This window comes from Gallinula chloropus, assembly GCF_964237585.1.
Source record: "Gallinula chloropus genome assembly, chromosome: 1".
Taxonomy (NCBI): domain Eukaryota; kingdom Metazoa; phylum Chordata; class Aves; order Gruiformes; family Rallidae; genus Gallinula; species Gallinula chloropus.
Window position 1 is genome coordinate 15776839 of NC_140085.1, and position 15499 is coordinate 15792337.

General features: G+C 39.7%; 1 protein-coding gene across 1 annotated transcript; it reads left to right on the plus strand.

The window, feature by feature from the left end:
• Nucleotides 1-1878: 1878 nt before the first annotated feature.
• HBP1 (HMG-box transcription factor 1) lies at nucleotides 1879-15481 on the plus strand. Its single transcript, XM_084279527.1, has 10 exons — nucleotides 1879-2065; nucleotides 3151-3385; nucleotides 4267-4399; nucleotides 5161-5272; nucleotides 5386-5498; nucleotides 5821-5977; nucleotides 6527-6671; nucleotides 8805-9134; nucleotides 12672-12813; nucleotides 14372-15481. Exons 1-10 carry the CDS (start codon nucleotides 1897-1899, stop codon nucleotides 14387-14389), a joined length of 1554 nt encoding a protein of 517 aa, XP_084135653.1. The 5' UTR covers nucleotides 1879-1896; the 3' UTR covers nucleotides 14390-15481.
• Nucleotides 15482-15499: the final 18 nt, after the last annotated feature.

Here is a 15499-nt window from a genome sequence, read left to right on the forward strand (position 1 = left end):
TAGAATGAGTGAAAACACAGAATGTTTATGCATGTATGCAAACAATACCTTTTAACTGAGTATTAAAATAAAGCTTTTCATAACTTTTCAGATGGCTTTTTGTGCATTATGCAGAAGGAACTTCTAGGATGATAGACTTACTGTTTCTTAGGAAAAAATTAGACTTTCTAGCTATTGTTTGTATTTTTCTAATGTGGCACATGACTGCTTAAGTGGACATGTGTGTGTAGGCTGTTCACATTTTCTTTCTTACCCAACTGTGTTTTCTGCTCTTTCGTGAGGGACTCGAGATTACTTTTTCAATGACACTTCATTAAAGAACAAGGTAATCATGTTACTGTAGCCGTAATTCATCATCGTTTGAAAAAAACCAGCAGATAACCACATTACTAAAGGCTGCATAACCTTGTTTTTCAACTTGGAGAGGCAGTGATTGTCTAGAATGATAGCACAGTTCTCTTACTGCTGAAGATGATTTAAAATAACTGTTGTGGTATAAATTTTACAGTACTTGGGATTTGGGAAAATGAAACTGCAGTGAAATCTGCTGGTAGAGGCTTCTTTTTCATTTGCAACACAGTTAATGATGTGGGAAGTCAAATGTGTTTGAGACTATACCCAGAGTTGAGATAACAAGGTATGTGAAGGGGAGTGAAAGGCTTCTCTAGATGTGCCAGTGGTGAAAGGGTGACAAGTGAAAATGTGGGCCTGATGCTAAATGGCTTAGGAGCTGAAATGTCAGAATACCAAGGATGACATCTTACTTGCTTTGGTCTTTTATGTGCAAGGCCTGTGTCCTGGTTTCAGCAGCGATAGGGTTAATTTTCCTCCTAGCAGCTGGTGTAGTGCTGCATTTGGGAGTTAGGATGAGAGCAGTGTTGATAACTGATAACACTCTGATGGTTTAGTTGTTGCCAAGCACTCAAGGACTTTACAGCTTCTCATAGAGCCCTGCTCATGAGAACTTGGGGGTGACCCAAACAGGCCAGAGGGATCTGTACCATATGACGTCATGCTCTGTGTATAACCAGGGTAATTGGCTGTGATTGGGGGGGGGAAACTCAGCAGCTAACTTGAGTGTTGGTTCCAGGTGATGAGCAGTTGTGCTGCATAACTTGTTTTGTTTTGGGGTTTTTTATTGTTGTTGTTACCAGTCTTCTGTTCTATTAAACTGTCTTAATCTCAACCTGTGAGTTCAATCTTTTTCTTTTCTCCTCTAATCCCACTTGAGGGAGGGGAGGGAGCAAATGGCTGTGTGGTCATTTCAGCTGTCTGCTGGGTCAAACCCTGACAGCTTGTGTCCTTACTGGGTGTAGTAAGACACATGGGACAGAGTGAGGTACTACTTTGTTTATGGTAGAGGAAGAGCCAGTTAGGAGCCAGGACAATCCTGTGAGCCAGTCACTCAGGAGTTGGTGAGACCGGCTGGGATGTGTCAGGGGGAGCTGGCCAGTGTCTCTGTGAGGATGGTTTGCAGCAGGCGGCAGACTTGATGGCAGGAGGACTCCTGATAACTGGAACCAAGAAAACATCACACCTGGCTTCAAGGAGGAGGATGTGGGAGGATGTAGGCTGGTCAGCCTAACCTTAGCCTTCAGGGAGACTGTGAAGCACTTCTTCCTGACAGCCATGTCCTGGCTTGTGGAAGGCAAGGACGTGACTGGGAATAGCTGGGACAAATTAACCAAAGGCAAGTCTGCTTTCTGCAGGAATTCTACCAGATTGTCTGAAGAGGTCCTTTACAAGCTAAATTATGCTGTGATTCTCAGCAGATTATGAAGTTTTTAGGGTTCTGGTAATGACATGGCCTGTCAGATGCAACGTAAAACAGTTTCTGTGTATAGAAATTTTTAACCTCTGTCTCTTCTAAAGTCAGATACTTTGGAGCATCCTAACATGGTGTGGGAAGTGAAGACAAATCAAATGCCTAATGCAGTTCAGAAACTCCTTCTGGTAGTGGACAAGAGAACTTCAGGGATGAATGAGTCACTGGAGTTGCTGAAATGTAATGAAAACCTGCCTTCCTCTCCCGGATATGCATCCTCTGATGAACACATGGAACTTGGTAAATAACACAATTTTCTCAGAAGCCACCAAATTCTTATGCTTGTTGGAATTTTCGTATAGTGAAATTACTGGAAGCTGACTGAATGAGATTACCAATGTTTAACTGAAGTAGGGCATGGAATATGGCAGTGAATTGTAATTTCTGAAGGTCTTACTTCACAGTCACATTTCTCTGTGACCCTTTTCCAGTTTTGACACACTGGCCTGTTGACTTAAACTCTGGGATAGAAATTTCTGCTTCTTATCTCTAGAGGAGGGCGCTTTTTTGGCTTAAAAATAATAAACTAAGCTCAAGAGCTCCTCCTAAAGGGAAACAACGCTGCTTTAGATCAGCTGCAAATAGAGATCCTGGGTTACAGGAACATTAAACTTCAGTTCTTCTATATTGGAGAGAAATAGCACGTACATTGGAAAGTACTGGTGGACTCAAGGAAATACAAACACAGCTCACTGAAGTCATGAGTGATTAAGAATAACAATACTTGGTTTACATAAGAGCATGTAACAGACGTGTTAGGAAGCTGGGCTCTTTTTCGGTGTGTAGCATGTGAAACATCTAGATTGATAGGAATTCACCCCTACCAGGCTGTATACCCAAATTTAACGACTTCAGAGTTACTTAATTCTAGTTCCCTGGAAATGGGAAACTTTCACCTTGTACAGCCCCTAATGTTGATAATTCTTAGTGTCACACCTGCTAGGACAGATTAATTTAGTTGCCTTTAGTTGCATGTTTTAATATTTTAGTGAAGCATGTTGCTACTTCTGTATAATTATGCAGTACAATTCTGTGTAGACCTGTGAATCTTGTAAAAACCTTTAAACTAGAACACTTTTACCTAGTTACTTAATGCTTTTCTTAAATTCTTTATATGAATGTGTAATGGAGTAGAGCTGAGATCATTTCTGTGGCCATTTTGTCAGTATTATGAACAGGGTTTGTGAAACACTAGTAACTGTGAGATGAGAAAATAGAATTAGCTACTCCATCGTGGTTCCTTTTTGATGTGTATTGTCAGGATTCGGTGTCAACTAGCATTTTATCAGTGGGTACAGTTCTGGTAATCTGTGCATTTGTTGTAGATGATCTTCCTGAGCTACAGGCTGTGCAGACGGATTCTACCCCACCTGCACTTTTTCAGCTCGGTGCCGATGTTTCACATCAGGAGTGTTCAAGGCCTTCATGGAACCAACATACCTCAAACAGCAATTCAGAAAGCGCTTATTCTTGTGAGAATGGGGTGAACTGGCTGACAGAATTAGCAAATATAGCCACAAGTCCTCAGAGTCCTTTGATGCAGTGCTCTTTTTATAACAGGTACTGACATTTATTTAAATTTTGAACTCTCAAGATTTGTAGTATTGTGTTTCCAGAAACATTACCTGCATGTTTCACACCCTCTGACTTTGAAGTGGAGCCCTAGTTTTGATCTTTCTACATAGTAACTTTATTCTTTTGTGAAAGATTGCAGAGGACTCACCTCAGAGCCTGTTGCAAAAGCTGCTTAATTGCTAGCCACCAATCAGGTAGGGTAGTACAAGAACATTGCCTAACCACTGAAGGCTCAGAAATTATGGGTATTTACCTTGTGAAGCAGCAGACAAAAAATGAGCATGAATTTGTTACTTTAGATTCTTAATACTTATTAATGCTCACTGACTTTATTTTTTCTTTAAAGAGCTAATTTGGAATCTAATTTTCTATTGATACTGTGTCAGATTTGTGATCTGGTTATTCCATAAGGCTGTGAGAAGCCCTAGAAGTGTGGATCTTAGAAATTTTTGGGCTTCAGCCTTTCATTGTATGACTTTGGTCTTAGGTTTATAATGAGAAAATTAAATGCAGTGTTGTTAACAGTAATGCATTTGGGATTTAATCATTATGTCAGAGCACTTTTAAGAATGGGATATTTACTTCAAGCTGTTTGTAAAAACTTAAGCAAGGATGTGCTGATGTGGAGGTAGTCCTGTCGTTTGGGTGGTATATAGAAGCTATGCAGGAGTTATGCTAAATACTCCCTTTGTCTGAGCTTGCACCCTTTAATCATCCCATTTGAATACTGGTGTGTGGGAAGTTTATTTGGTATTCAGCTCATGCAAACAGACATATTTGTTAAATAAAAGTATTTTAAAGTAATGGTAGCTAAGTCTTGTGTTGTCTTAATCTGAAATATTTTAAAATACTTTTTTCTATTGTAGATCATCTCCTGTTCACATAATAGCTACAAGCAAAAGTTTACATTCCTATGCACGTCCTCCACCAGGATCCTCAAAGAATGATCCGAACTTCTCCAAGAATGATTTGGATGAAACACCTGTCAGACATGAAAGGGTGAGTTGTTCTGAAACATACATAAAATAAATAAAAATGATGGGTAATGGGTTAAGCTTTTTGAAAAGAGAAACTAGTTCAAAGTAGTCATTGTTTTAGTTCTGGTACCACCACTTTTCTGTTACTTTCTTTTTACCAAAAACAGTAGGCTTGCAGTACTGCATTGCAGAGTCCATGTTTCTGTGAGATCACATTCTAGGACAGCTCTGCTTCTCTTGTAGTTCCTTCTATAGCAAGCTTTTAAAAAATTGTACTAACTTGTTTGCTGTCTTAAAAAGGAAATACGGATCCATCTCCTTTTAGATGCGCAAAACCTGCTTCTTCCTTTCCTGTGTATTAATTTGTGCCTGAAACGCATCTGTTCAAGACGTGGAGTTTTCCCCAGTGATTTATCTAGGACTGACTTGGCCCTACAGTTTTCCAGTAATTTGACCATAGAGTAACCTGTGCTTTGAGTGGTTCTGTGGATGACCAAGGACTTAACAGCTTATAAAATGCTTTTACCTAAGCACAAGAGATTCCATAGGTGTGCAGATGAATCTCAGAAAATGAAACACAAAACTTACAGGAGAGGACATTTCAAGAAAAGGAGATGAAAAGATGCTGTTCACATTTACTACGTTCCTTGAATCTTTGTCTTTCATGTTACATTCTTATTAGTATTTAAGACAAAATGATGACACAGATGCAAATTGGATAATGTGTCTAAAGACATACATTTTTCTGCAGTAAAACATCAATACCATCTTGCTTTTTAATAGGTGAATAGCGAATCAGAATCTGGCATTTTCTGCATGTCATCACTTTCAGATGATGATGATTTAGGATGGTGTCATTCATGGCCCTCAACTGTTTGGCATTGTTTTCTAAAAGGTAAAATAACATGTATAATGGAGTAAGTATTTGTTTTGTCTTTTTTTTTTTTAACACTTTTTAACATGACTGTTGTTTCCTCTTTTTTGCCTTCAAAAAAAAAAATCTCTTAGGCTCTCGTTTGTGCTTTCATAAAGGACGCAATAAAGAATGGCAGGATGTTGAAGATTTTGCAAGATCTCAGAGTTGTGGAAAAGAAGAAAATCCCCCTGTGAGTCCTTACAAGGTAGTTGTTAGTTCTAATATTAATTTCAGTACTTGTAGCAAATGTTTATTTTCTTGTCTTATCATCCCTGTACATTTAATTACTGTCTGAGGAAGACGGGTTTATACTAAACTTGTCTAGAGCTGATCGCTGTACTCCTTTGAGTATCTTGCTATAAAGCAGTTGAGCTGAAGCTGTTTTGAATGCTATGGTGTCTTTATTAGCAAGAACACTTAGAAATGTTGGTATTTTTTAATATAAGGTGATGAATATGTGCCTGGAGCATACACAGGCATATGCTTTCTTGGGGTGGAAAAATTCTGAACTCTGTGTATGTTTACAGGGCTATGGTTCTGATGGTTTGAAGTTGATTTCTCATGAAGAAAGCATTTCCTGTGGTGAGTCAGTGCTGAAGTTGACTTTTGATCCTGGCACAGTGGAGGATGGCTTGCTTACAGTAGAATGCAGACTTGATCATCCTTTTTATGTTAAAAATAAAGGTATGAAATGCTGCAAGTATATTTGGTTGTCTATTAAATACTGTTAGAAAGTGGTTGAAGGTCTTACTGGCATCCCATGTTGCTCAAGAAATTGATAAAAGTGGTGGTGTGGAATCAGTTCACTATCTTTGTTCAAATTCTAGATTTCATTACAAACGAAACTGTAAAGCTACAGAAATACTGCATATCTTGTGAGGAAACATTTAGTCAAGTATATAAATGGATCTCAGGAAAACAGTAAAATTGGGGGGAGAAAGGAAAGCTGCAAATAAGGGAGACTTTTCTCACTTGCTAAACCTGGAATTTCTGATGATAAAAATTTCCAGGTTTTGATTACTTTTTTGCTGGAATGAGATTTTACTTGACATAAAAATTATTATTTACAGTAAGAATTCCCTGAGTAAGTGTTTCTGATTTTTCTTTTGTGTGAAAGAAACTACATCAGAACATCTTTATAAAATTATATAATTTAGATATATAGGATTGCTCCAATTAAGAACTAGAGAGATTGTCTGGCCGTTTGTCTAATTTAACTCTTTACCACTTCAGGTTGGTCATCTTTTTATCCAAGCTTGACTGTGGTACAGCATGGCATTCCATGCTGTGAAATGCATCTTGGAGATCTGTGTCTACCTCCTGGACACCCTGATGCCATTAACTTTGATGATTCAGGTGTTTTTGATACATTTAAAAGGTAATTTTTGGATAAAGTGGCCTCAGTGGTTTTTGTATTTAATGAGTAGGCACCTTAAGTCTACCAGAATTTGAAGCAGCATGTAGAGCAAAGAGAGAATACTTACGGTAATAAAAGATAAATGAGAGGGAAAACTGCAAAGTAGTATCTTGTAGTAAATAACTTTTCAGCCCCTCTTTATGATACCTTAAGCCAGATTAGATAAAGCGGTAACTGTATATATTACCTGTGTAAATTCTTCAGGTAAAGTGGGTTATATTTGAAAAATACAGTTCAGTTTTCCCACAGTAGTATGTCTGCCAGCTGTTAACTTGTGCTTCGTGTGAGGCTGTGTTCTGAGTTGCCTGAGTAGTTTCTTAGCAATTAATGCATGTGCTATGGCTGTAGAATATGCTACTTTCATAATTTTATATAGTCTGCTTTTTTTTTCTTTTCTAGTATATAAAACTTAGCTAGCTTCAAGCTTTGAGCTTTGCCTTGCTTTGAGCAAGATTCAACCTCCAGAGGTTGTCCTGTCCAACATAATTTATTCTAAGGAAATAGTAGTATCCATAAAGATCTTTCCATGCTACTTTGAGTTTTCTAAGTTAAGTAGACTCCATCTTCTTTTACAATGTTAGCTCCTTTTTAGCATCTGTTTTTACTCTAGTTGGGTCTTGTGGTTTGGTTTGGGGTTTTTTACAATAGAAAAACTTAAAATGCTCTTTGCAGTTCACGCCTTAGGAGCTCCTCTATGATTTGAGTGTGAGTTCAGTTTGCTTCACTCATTTGCTGTTTGTTTTCCTTTCTTACTATTAACTCCTATTCTGACCTGTGTGCATAGAGAGCTGCTAGAATTACTATATTTACATGGCACTGAATAAATTGGACTTGTGGCTCCTTCCTCATCCTGCAGCCCAGTTGAATACTGCCTGGCCACTCCAAATTTCTTGTTTCTGTGGGCAGAAGGGAATAAGCAGCTGAGAAAGGAGCATGTAGCAGCAGCTGTGGTTAGCAGGACAGAAAAATAAAACAAAAAAAATCCTGCTGCTGTGTTATGAGAATGAGATTAGAAAGAGGAAGAATGCTGGACTGTTTGTAGAACAGAGATGTCCTTTCTCTCCTTATCTTGTAAATTCGCCTGCAAGGTTGATAGTATTAGCCCTTCTTGGTTGTTTTTTACTTTGGAGACAACCCTTCAGGCTCCACCCTTGCTTTTGGTTCCATCCCATAGAAAGGGTCTGCCTTCTCTGATGGGGTTGGACTACCACTGTCAGTGTTCTTTTGCCAGTAGATCTCATTTGTTTTCAGAAAAAAAGTTCTTCAGATCTTTATTTTTGGCATAAGTTATGCAGCTGTAGCCCCATTGATCAGAGCCTAGTGTTACATACGTTTTAAGTTTATTTTGTGGTGGTTGTTTGGTGGATAACAAATAGTCTGTAGAACTAAACAACTTCTGTAGTAGTTAGAGGTTAATTATAGTTGTTGGTCAACAAGAAATTCTGACAGTTTGTAGTATTTGGAGGTCTAAACTGTACGGAAACAACTCTAAAGCTGTCGAAGGATCTTGAAATATCGAGGAATCTCCCATTTTCGTCACTAGAGGGCAGACGCTTGTCAGCTTTGAATCAAATAGCATGCAGCACCATGCGTCTTGAAATACTATTTTAGTCTCAATGGGAGGTTTACCTCCAAAATAATATGTATTGAACTTCCCAGGGAAGTATATAATATAATCTGTTTTAATACAGTGGTTTCATATTTATAATTGATACATACTTGCAAGTGAACTTGATGCTTGTTCTTCCCATATTGGTTGTCCCTTTCAGTACCTATAATTCAAGAACCAGATTTGATCTGTGGTAAGGACAGAAACAGAAGCTAATTTAAAAAGTGGATGAAATTTGAGGACAGTGTATGATTAATTTATACCACTGGGGACTTGAGAGTACACAGCAGATCTTGCAAAGCTGCAGTCCACTATCGTGTTGACAAAAAAATAAATCCATCTGCCAAAGTTTAGTTGCAACAAGCACAAATGATTATGTCACAGAAGAGACCAGGACACTAGAGATGTAGTAGAGAGTGAACAGCTGTGTAAGGATTTTACACGCAAATGACTTGATCATTTTATGGTGTGTCTTTTTCTTGTAGTTACGATTTTACCCCAATGGATTCCTCTGCAGTGTATGTGCTCAGCAGCATGGCTCGCCAGCGTCGCGCTTCTCTGTCTTGCGGAGGATCAAACAATCAGGATGCTGAGAGATCAGAATGCAGTAGTAAAAACTGTGCGTCTACTGCATCATCACATCTTTCCTCCAATTCCTTGTACAGCAGAGCTGGCAAAAGCCACAGCTCAGGGACTGCAAGTACTGTGAGTGCCACTTCTCCAAACAAGTGCAAAAGACCAATGAATGCCTTCATGCTTTTTGCCAAAAAATACAGAGTTGAATATACTCAGATGTATCCAGGGAAAGACAACAGGTAATGGTAGAACATTCTGGTTTTATTACTTCTGGTGTGCTAGCAGAATGTCTGTGTCCCACCCTTGAATTTAAGTGCATTAAATATCACATTTGAAATAAATTGTGTATTATTTTAAGAACAGGTTTTGAAAGACGCTGACACAGAGCTTAATTTATGGGTCGACTTTAAATATTTACAGCACTCAGTAAATTTGACACAAGCCATTTTCTGCAAACCCACCTTCTGGGAAAACGTTTTATATATAGATGTACATATGTGCACCAGCAGAGCCACAAACACACAACAGTGTTTGTTTACACTGAATGAGCAGTGTTCAAAGGAAAAAACTCCCAGGTGCTCTGCTCGTGTGTTGCAATGGAAAAAGGGAGTTTCTGGTTCTTCTGATTAAGTGTTGGCATAATACTGCAATTGTTCAGTGAAGTTACTGTCACTTACTCTCTGTCATATTAAATCATGGAGTACCGGTTGTTACGATGACTGAAATACTTTAACCCAACAGTATGTTGCCAAATTTTGCTTGGCCTAAAGGCGCTGGGACCTGCAGGGAGAGTTGTGTGACTGCATGTTTGGGAGAGGGGTCTTTGTTGGTTTGTTCTTGTGCTCTTATTTATATTCATGCCTAAACTTTTTTTATAAAGATTTCCACTACATACATTTTAGACACTGTGCTAATTGTGCATATGTAAGTATAAACCACATGAACGTGCACAGATCTTACAGTCAGATTTCTTTACGTCTATAACATTACAAAAGCTGTTACTGCAAAAATTGCATTTTCACATAAAAATTCTAGTGCTAAATCTGGTAAAAACTGTAGGTGACAGGCCTTTGAAAGGGTTGTGGCTGTTTCATAACTTTCTAGTAAGGAGGCTGTAACTGGTGTTGAGAAACAAAATCCAACCATAGAAATAACCCATCCTTAAATCCCAGCCAGTCTTGTGTGTCCTGGCAGTGACGTTTGTGGTGTGTGTAGTCATTTCAGTAGAGTGGATCTGCTGCCCTCAAATTGATTGCAACTGTCAATGAGAAATCAAACAATGTCAGCTACAAAGGTTCATGATGGTTATGTATTTAATTTAAAATGCTGGTTTCAGATTGTTGCAGTGACTGAAGCTGCAGCTGGGTGCATGTGAAAATAAGCTGATTATTTCCACGAACAGCTCTGTCTTGAGGGAAAGTGATGACAAAGTTACAAGTAAGGTTGAGAGTCACTTTGGAAGGGAGTGCATTTGGATGCAGCTTCTTGGCATCTAAAATACAGCATAGAGGAAATCATAAGAGGTAGTGGTATTTAATTTTGTAGGCATCCAGCTATTTAGGGTTGCTGGGGCATTTATTAATGTAGCTGTTTGGAGGTAACTCTTCATGAGTTTTAAATGTATGTGTCATTTTCAAGTAGTGCCTGTTTCCATACACTGGAATTCTTGTGTTTGCAATGGTTACTCTATTTCTCTTACACTTGAAAGAAAGGACAAAACTTGAGATACTGGAGTGGAATGGTCTATTCTGAGACAAAGTAGTGCAAGCTGTGTCAACAAGATAGCCAGCTTAAACGTTTGAAACACAAGTCAAGGACTGTAAGGCCATACTTGAGAAGCTGGGGTTAGGGTGGCACTTGTTTCATTTCTAAGTGTTCTCGCTGGGCTTCGCTCTGTGTTCAGAAATGATTTGAGTAGTAATTCACATTTAGAATATACACCTAAGCTATCAGTAGTATTTGTTCATGCTGAACATAATTGCTACGTAAACTTGAGGCATCCTCAAATGCTGTTCCACAATTTCTTTTGAATCAGCTGCAGTATAAGGGTTTGCATCCTGCACATTAGTCCGTGGTTTAAACGTCAGGTATCTTGCCAGCATTGTGAGAGGATGAGGGCTGTGTACAGAGGCAGTGCCTCATGCAGTAGGGTCATTATTTTCTTACTTGGCTTTGGTCAGGAGAATTGGGTCTCGTGTCAGGAAATGTCTCTGTACGTATCTTCTTTCAGTCACAGTGGTTTGCTCATAGATTTCTGTGGAGAAATTGAGCTTTTGTCTCTGCATTAAGTTTTTCAAGCTTTTAAAACTGTGCAGATCTGTACTTGTTTTCAGTGCCTCAGTGCAGTTTTGTCTCTGGAGGTATAAAATACATATCTGTGTTTGCATTTGAAATGTAAAAATTGTATATTTTTATTTGGAAATGCAGTGGCTTCAGCAAACCTGTGCTTTCTGGGTCACCATGTTCTTTCCTGGGGGCACGAGTGACCCAGTACAAACTGGTGACCACAACCAGACAGGTGTCCGGTGCTGTTCTCTTGCCTCTGGATACTGCCAAAACCTGAGAAATTGTCTAATGAAACTGGAGTGTGTTTGCTTCTGATGACAGACCAAAGATACTGGTTCTTAATTTGGATACAAAATCAGAAATTCCATTGCCACAGAGGTGGTGCAAATGGATTTGATGCTGATGGGACCTGGTTGCATCTCTGAGGAGTCACCAGAGTAGGTGACAGCTGCCCCAGGGAAGTCCTTGCTGTGCTCCAAGTGCTCTACACCTCCTGAGAGCCTGAGCAGTGCTACAGGGTCTTGCAGGATTAAAATGCATTTTCTTGGTATGGTGCAGGAAAGCCTCCAGAATCGCTGCATGGGAAATGCTGCAGACTTCCTGATTCTGCTAGAAATCTGTCTGTGAATAGCTTTGTTGTTAGCAAGGAACTTTTTAATATGATAAAATACCTAACTCACTTTTTCTTAAAGCTGCCCATGGAAGTGTCACCGCTGTAGTGTGAGGCTGAAGTGTACCTACTCACTGGCACTGATGAAAAGTTAGAGATTTTCATTCACCTAAAGGATGGAGCTAAAGCTTTCATGGGCTATTGATCCAGTGTTTGGGAATGCAGTTAAGCAATATGGCATGATAACATGGGGAATACTATCTCAAAGGCACCACGTTTATAAGGAGTAGGAAAAGCAGTTTGTTCCGTTTCTGGAAATGGCAATAGGTGTGGCAGAACAAAGGGTTCCTTTTGCACACGAACAGGAACTTACCAGTGTGTTCCACCCACTTGTGTTCTCCCCAGTGAGCACTGAAGGTGGAGGAAGCTACATGCAGCTCTTAAATAGACCTGGGGGTTTTGCAGTTAATCAAATATTTGTTTGGCTGAGGTCATGTTCACATCTTTGCCCTAATTATTAGGGAACATGTTTTCAGCAAATCTGTTGTACGATCTTCTAGTGTGAAAGTAGAGCAAAACAAATGTGAGTTGCCATTCGGTGGGGGGTTTTTAACATCCCTGTTTTGCTGCTTTGTGTGAGTTGCTGTGTATTCAGAAGTCCACTCTTTGAAATGTTGGCCGGTGCATTGACCTGTGCTCGGCTGACACAGGTGTGTATGAGAAGATAATCAGAAACGCGATCGCTTGAGGTCTTTTTAACGATGCAGTTGACTACTTCTGTGTGTATTATTTCCACATTTAACTTTTGTCTTCTCTAAAATGCTAAGATAGGAAAAAAATACGTGTATTTCTGACCCCCCTGTAAATGCCTCTCTTGCAGAGCCATAAGTGTGATACTCGGTGACAGGTGGAAGAAGATGAAGAACGAAGAGAGGCGGATGTACACGCTAGAAGCCAAGGCCTTGGCGGAAGAACAGAAACGTTTAAATCCTGACTGTTGGAAAAGAAAACGAACAAATTCTGTATGTTTGTGAGGCAGTCTTGTTCACTGTGCAGTTAAATGTGTTCATATGGTGTCTATGGTGGTTTTTGTTCAGGATAAATTGGTGTCTGCTGCTCTCCTGGTAACCCAAACCTTCATTTGAGTCCTGCGTTGTGTAATCAGCTTTTGGGCAGTTGGCAGGAGGGTGATCAGGAGAGGATCTGTCTCTGGATGTTTTATGAGAGTTCCATGAATTGTGTTGGACTGTTCGTGGAATGCAGAGCAAGGGCACAGCACCTTTTGTTTGAAGTAACTGAGTTTATACAGTTGTGCCAAAATTACATCTGTCCATTCCCCTGAGAAAGGCACTTTGACAAAATCTTTCTGTCTTGTGTTTCAGTCTGCTTTTTCTTCAGAAAAAGCTTTCTATTTTTTGCTCATAATTTGTATCAGGATCTATGAAGCTTTTGCAGGAGCAAATTTTTTTTTCATTAATCCTTTGCATTTATTACTCCATTTTAATTGTAAAATAAATACAGTAGATAGCCCTTCCATAGTGAAATAGTTTTCCACTTTGTAGAAGGCCATCACTGTAGGAGTCTGCAGCAGTGTATTAGTGTCTGGTGGATGTAGTAGGTAAGATAAGGGCTTTTGAGCTTAATACGTCACATAAAGTGAACATCAAAACTAGGAGATTCTGCCAACCTGTATGTTCAGCTGGGAGAACTGGTTGGAAGCAAAGATCCACCGAGGTGAACGCAACAATCCTTTCATCAGACATTCTCTGCCTGGGTAGGAGCACGGAGTGTGGTGTGGACTTCACAGGTTTAGGATTTCAGCCTCAAACTACCTCCTCTCTTGTGTAAACGAAGCTAACTGTCATGAGTATCTGCAAGTGGTGCCTTCAGACCGAGTAGGAAGTGCTCCAGCACTAGTTGTGTCTTACTGCTGTACGAACCTGGTGCTGAGTTTTCAGTCCCTTGTTGCAGAGGGTTTCAGCACATCCCAGCTGCTAGGAACAAGCTGGTTTTCTGTTCACTGTATTCCCTTGTAATCAACAGCTTCCATTGGCTCTGGTTAAAATATGGCTATTTATTTATTCTGGTTTTACTTTGCTGTAGTTTTGGGCTTCAGGTGGTGATGTCAAGTTTTCTTCACATCTGCACCTGTGAGTGCAGGAAGGAACTTGGGGGGTTTTGTGTACAACTGAAAGGAACATTGATGGGATGGCCTCAGTAAGAAGGATGGATTTCCTATCCTCCTTGTAGGATTTTCCTTGGGTTCTCCAGGCTGAGGTGGTGGTGTGGGTTGTTACCTCATCATTACAGCAGAAAAGATCCTGTTTGATTTCAGTGCTTTATGGGTTTGTCTGCTGCCTGGTTAGCTGTTGGGCAGTGAGGATGGGCTCCAGGCTGAAGAAGTCTGGGTGGTCTCTTCATGATCAGGGGATAGAGTCATCTATTCAGGCTGTATGCTTTCTTCTGGCTGACTGTTGCGTACAAGTACTTGTGGCTTTCCAAGCAAGTCTCTGCTAGATGTAATGTCTGGTTTCCCTCTGCTTGTAACCACTGACCGGGTTTTCTCTGCTCTTCCCTCAGGGCTCACAGCAGCATTAAGCCAGAATTCCCCTACTAACTCTGTATTTACGAAGTGGCTGTTGCTTGATGGCAAGAAGATGCGAGATCAAGGTCTTACTATTTGTTGTGACTGTGTGACCATGAGATACTGGCACCATCACGTCGGAAATGATGTAATACGAGTGCAGATTTGCTTTTTACAATAGAACATTAAGTAAGCTAAAACTATCAACATTTTAAACCAAATTGCCTTATTTTTCTTCCAAACTTCATATATGTATCAGGTAATATAGGCTTGAAAATGGATATCCTGTGGTGCTAAAGTACTTCAGAAAGAAGCGAGGAGATGTGTATAAATGTTTATTTTTAAAAGAAAATGTACAAAAAGGGGAATTTTAAAATATGTAACAGCTGTTTATATACATTGATTCTTATTGCTGATTAATATGTATTGCACAACCATATTATTAATTACGATTCTGGGGCCTGGGGTTTTCTGAAACGGCGGAACGTATTACAGCCTGTAGCTCCCCGGCCGCCCAGATGCCAATCAGTGACCCGAGAGGTAGACAGCGAGCGCGGTGACCTGTTGCATGGGGGCTGCTGTTGGGGTTGCCACCTGGCAAATCTGTATCCCTGAGTGAGATACTTCTGCCCCAGCTGGCACTAGTGGGAGCTGTACTTCCTGGCAGAAACAATGGCCTGGGACAGGATGAAATGAGTAAGTAGCGTTATCTCAAGAAAAATGGTGCTGTTGATACCGTCACCATCGTAGTTTTAACTGTGTTTTGTCTTTGCCACATATTCTACAATATTTTATTTTGCCATATGACATCTTTATGGTGGGGGCAAACTTTGCACTTAACTATACGTGCAACACTTGCACTTTACTTTTTTTTTTCCTCCAACTGTCTAAAATTAGAGCAGCTGCATTAGGATTACAACTGCTTCTGCTGTGAACCTTTACAATCATGGCTTTTCATGTACTAAACAGCTGTGTGTTCCTTTTTTTTTTTTTTAAGAATCACAACTGTAAATTTCAGTTTATGACACATGTCTACATGATGTTGCCCCTAAGATTTTTGCACACTATATTCCTGTATATTATTACAAATAAATTCATTAAAATGTGTTGCTGTGTGTTCTATA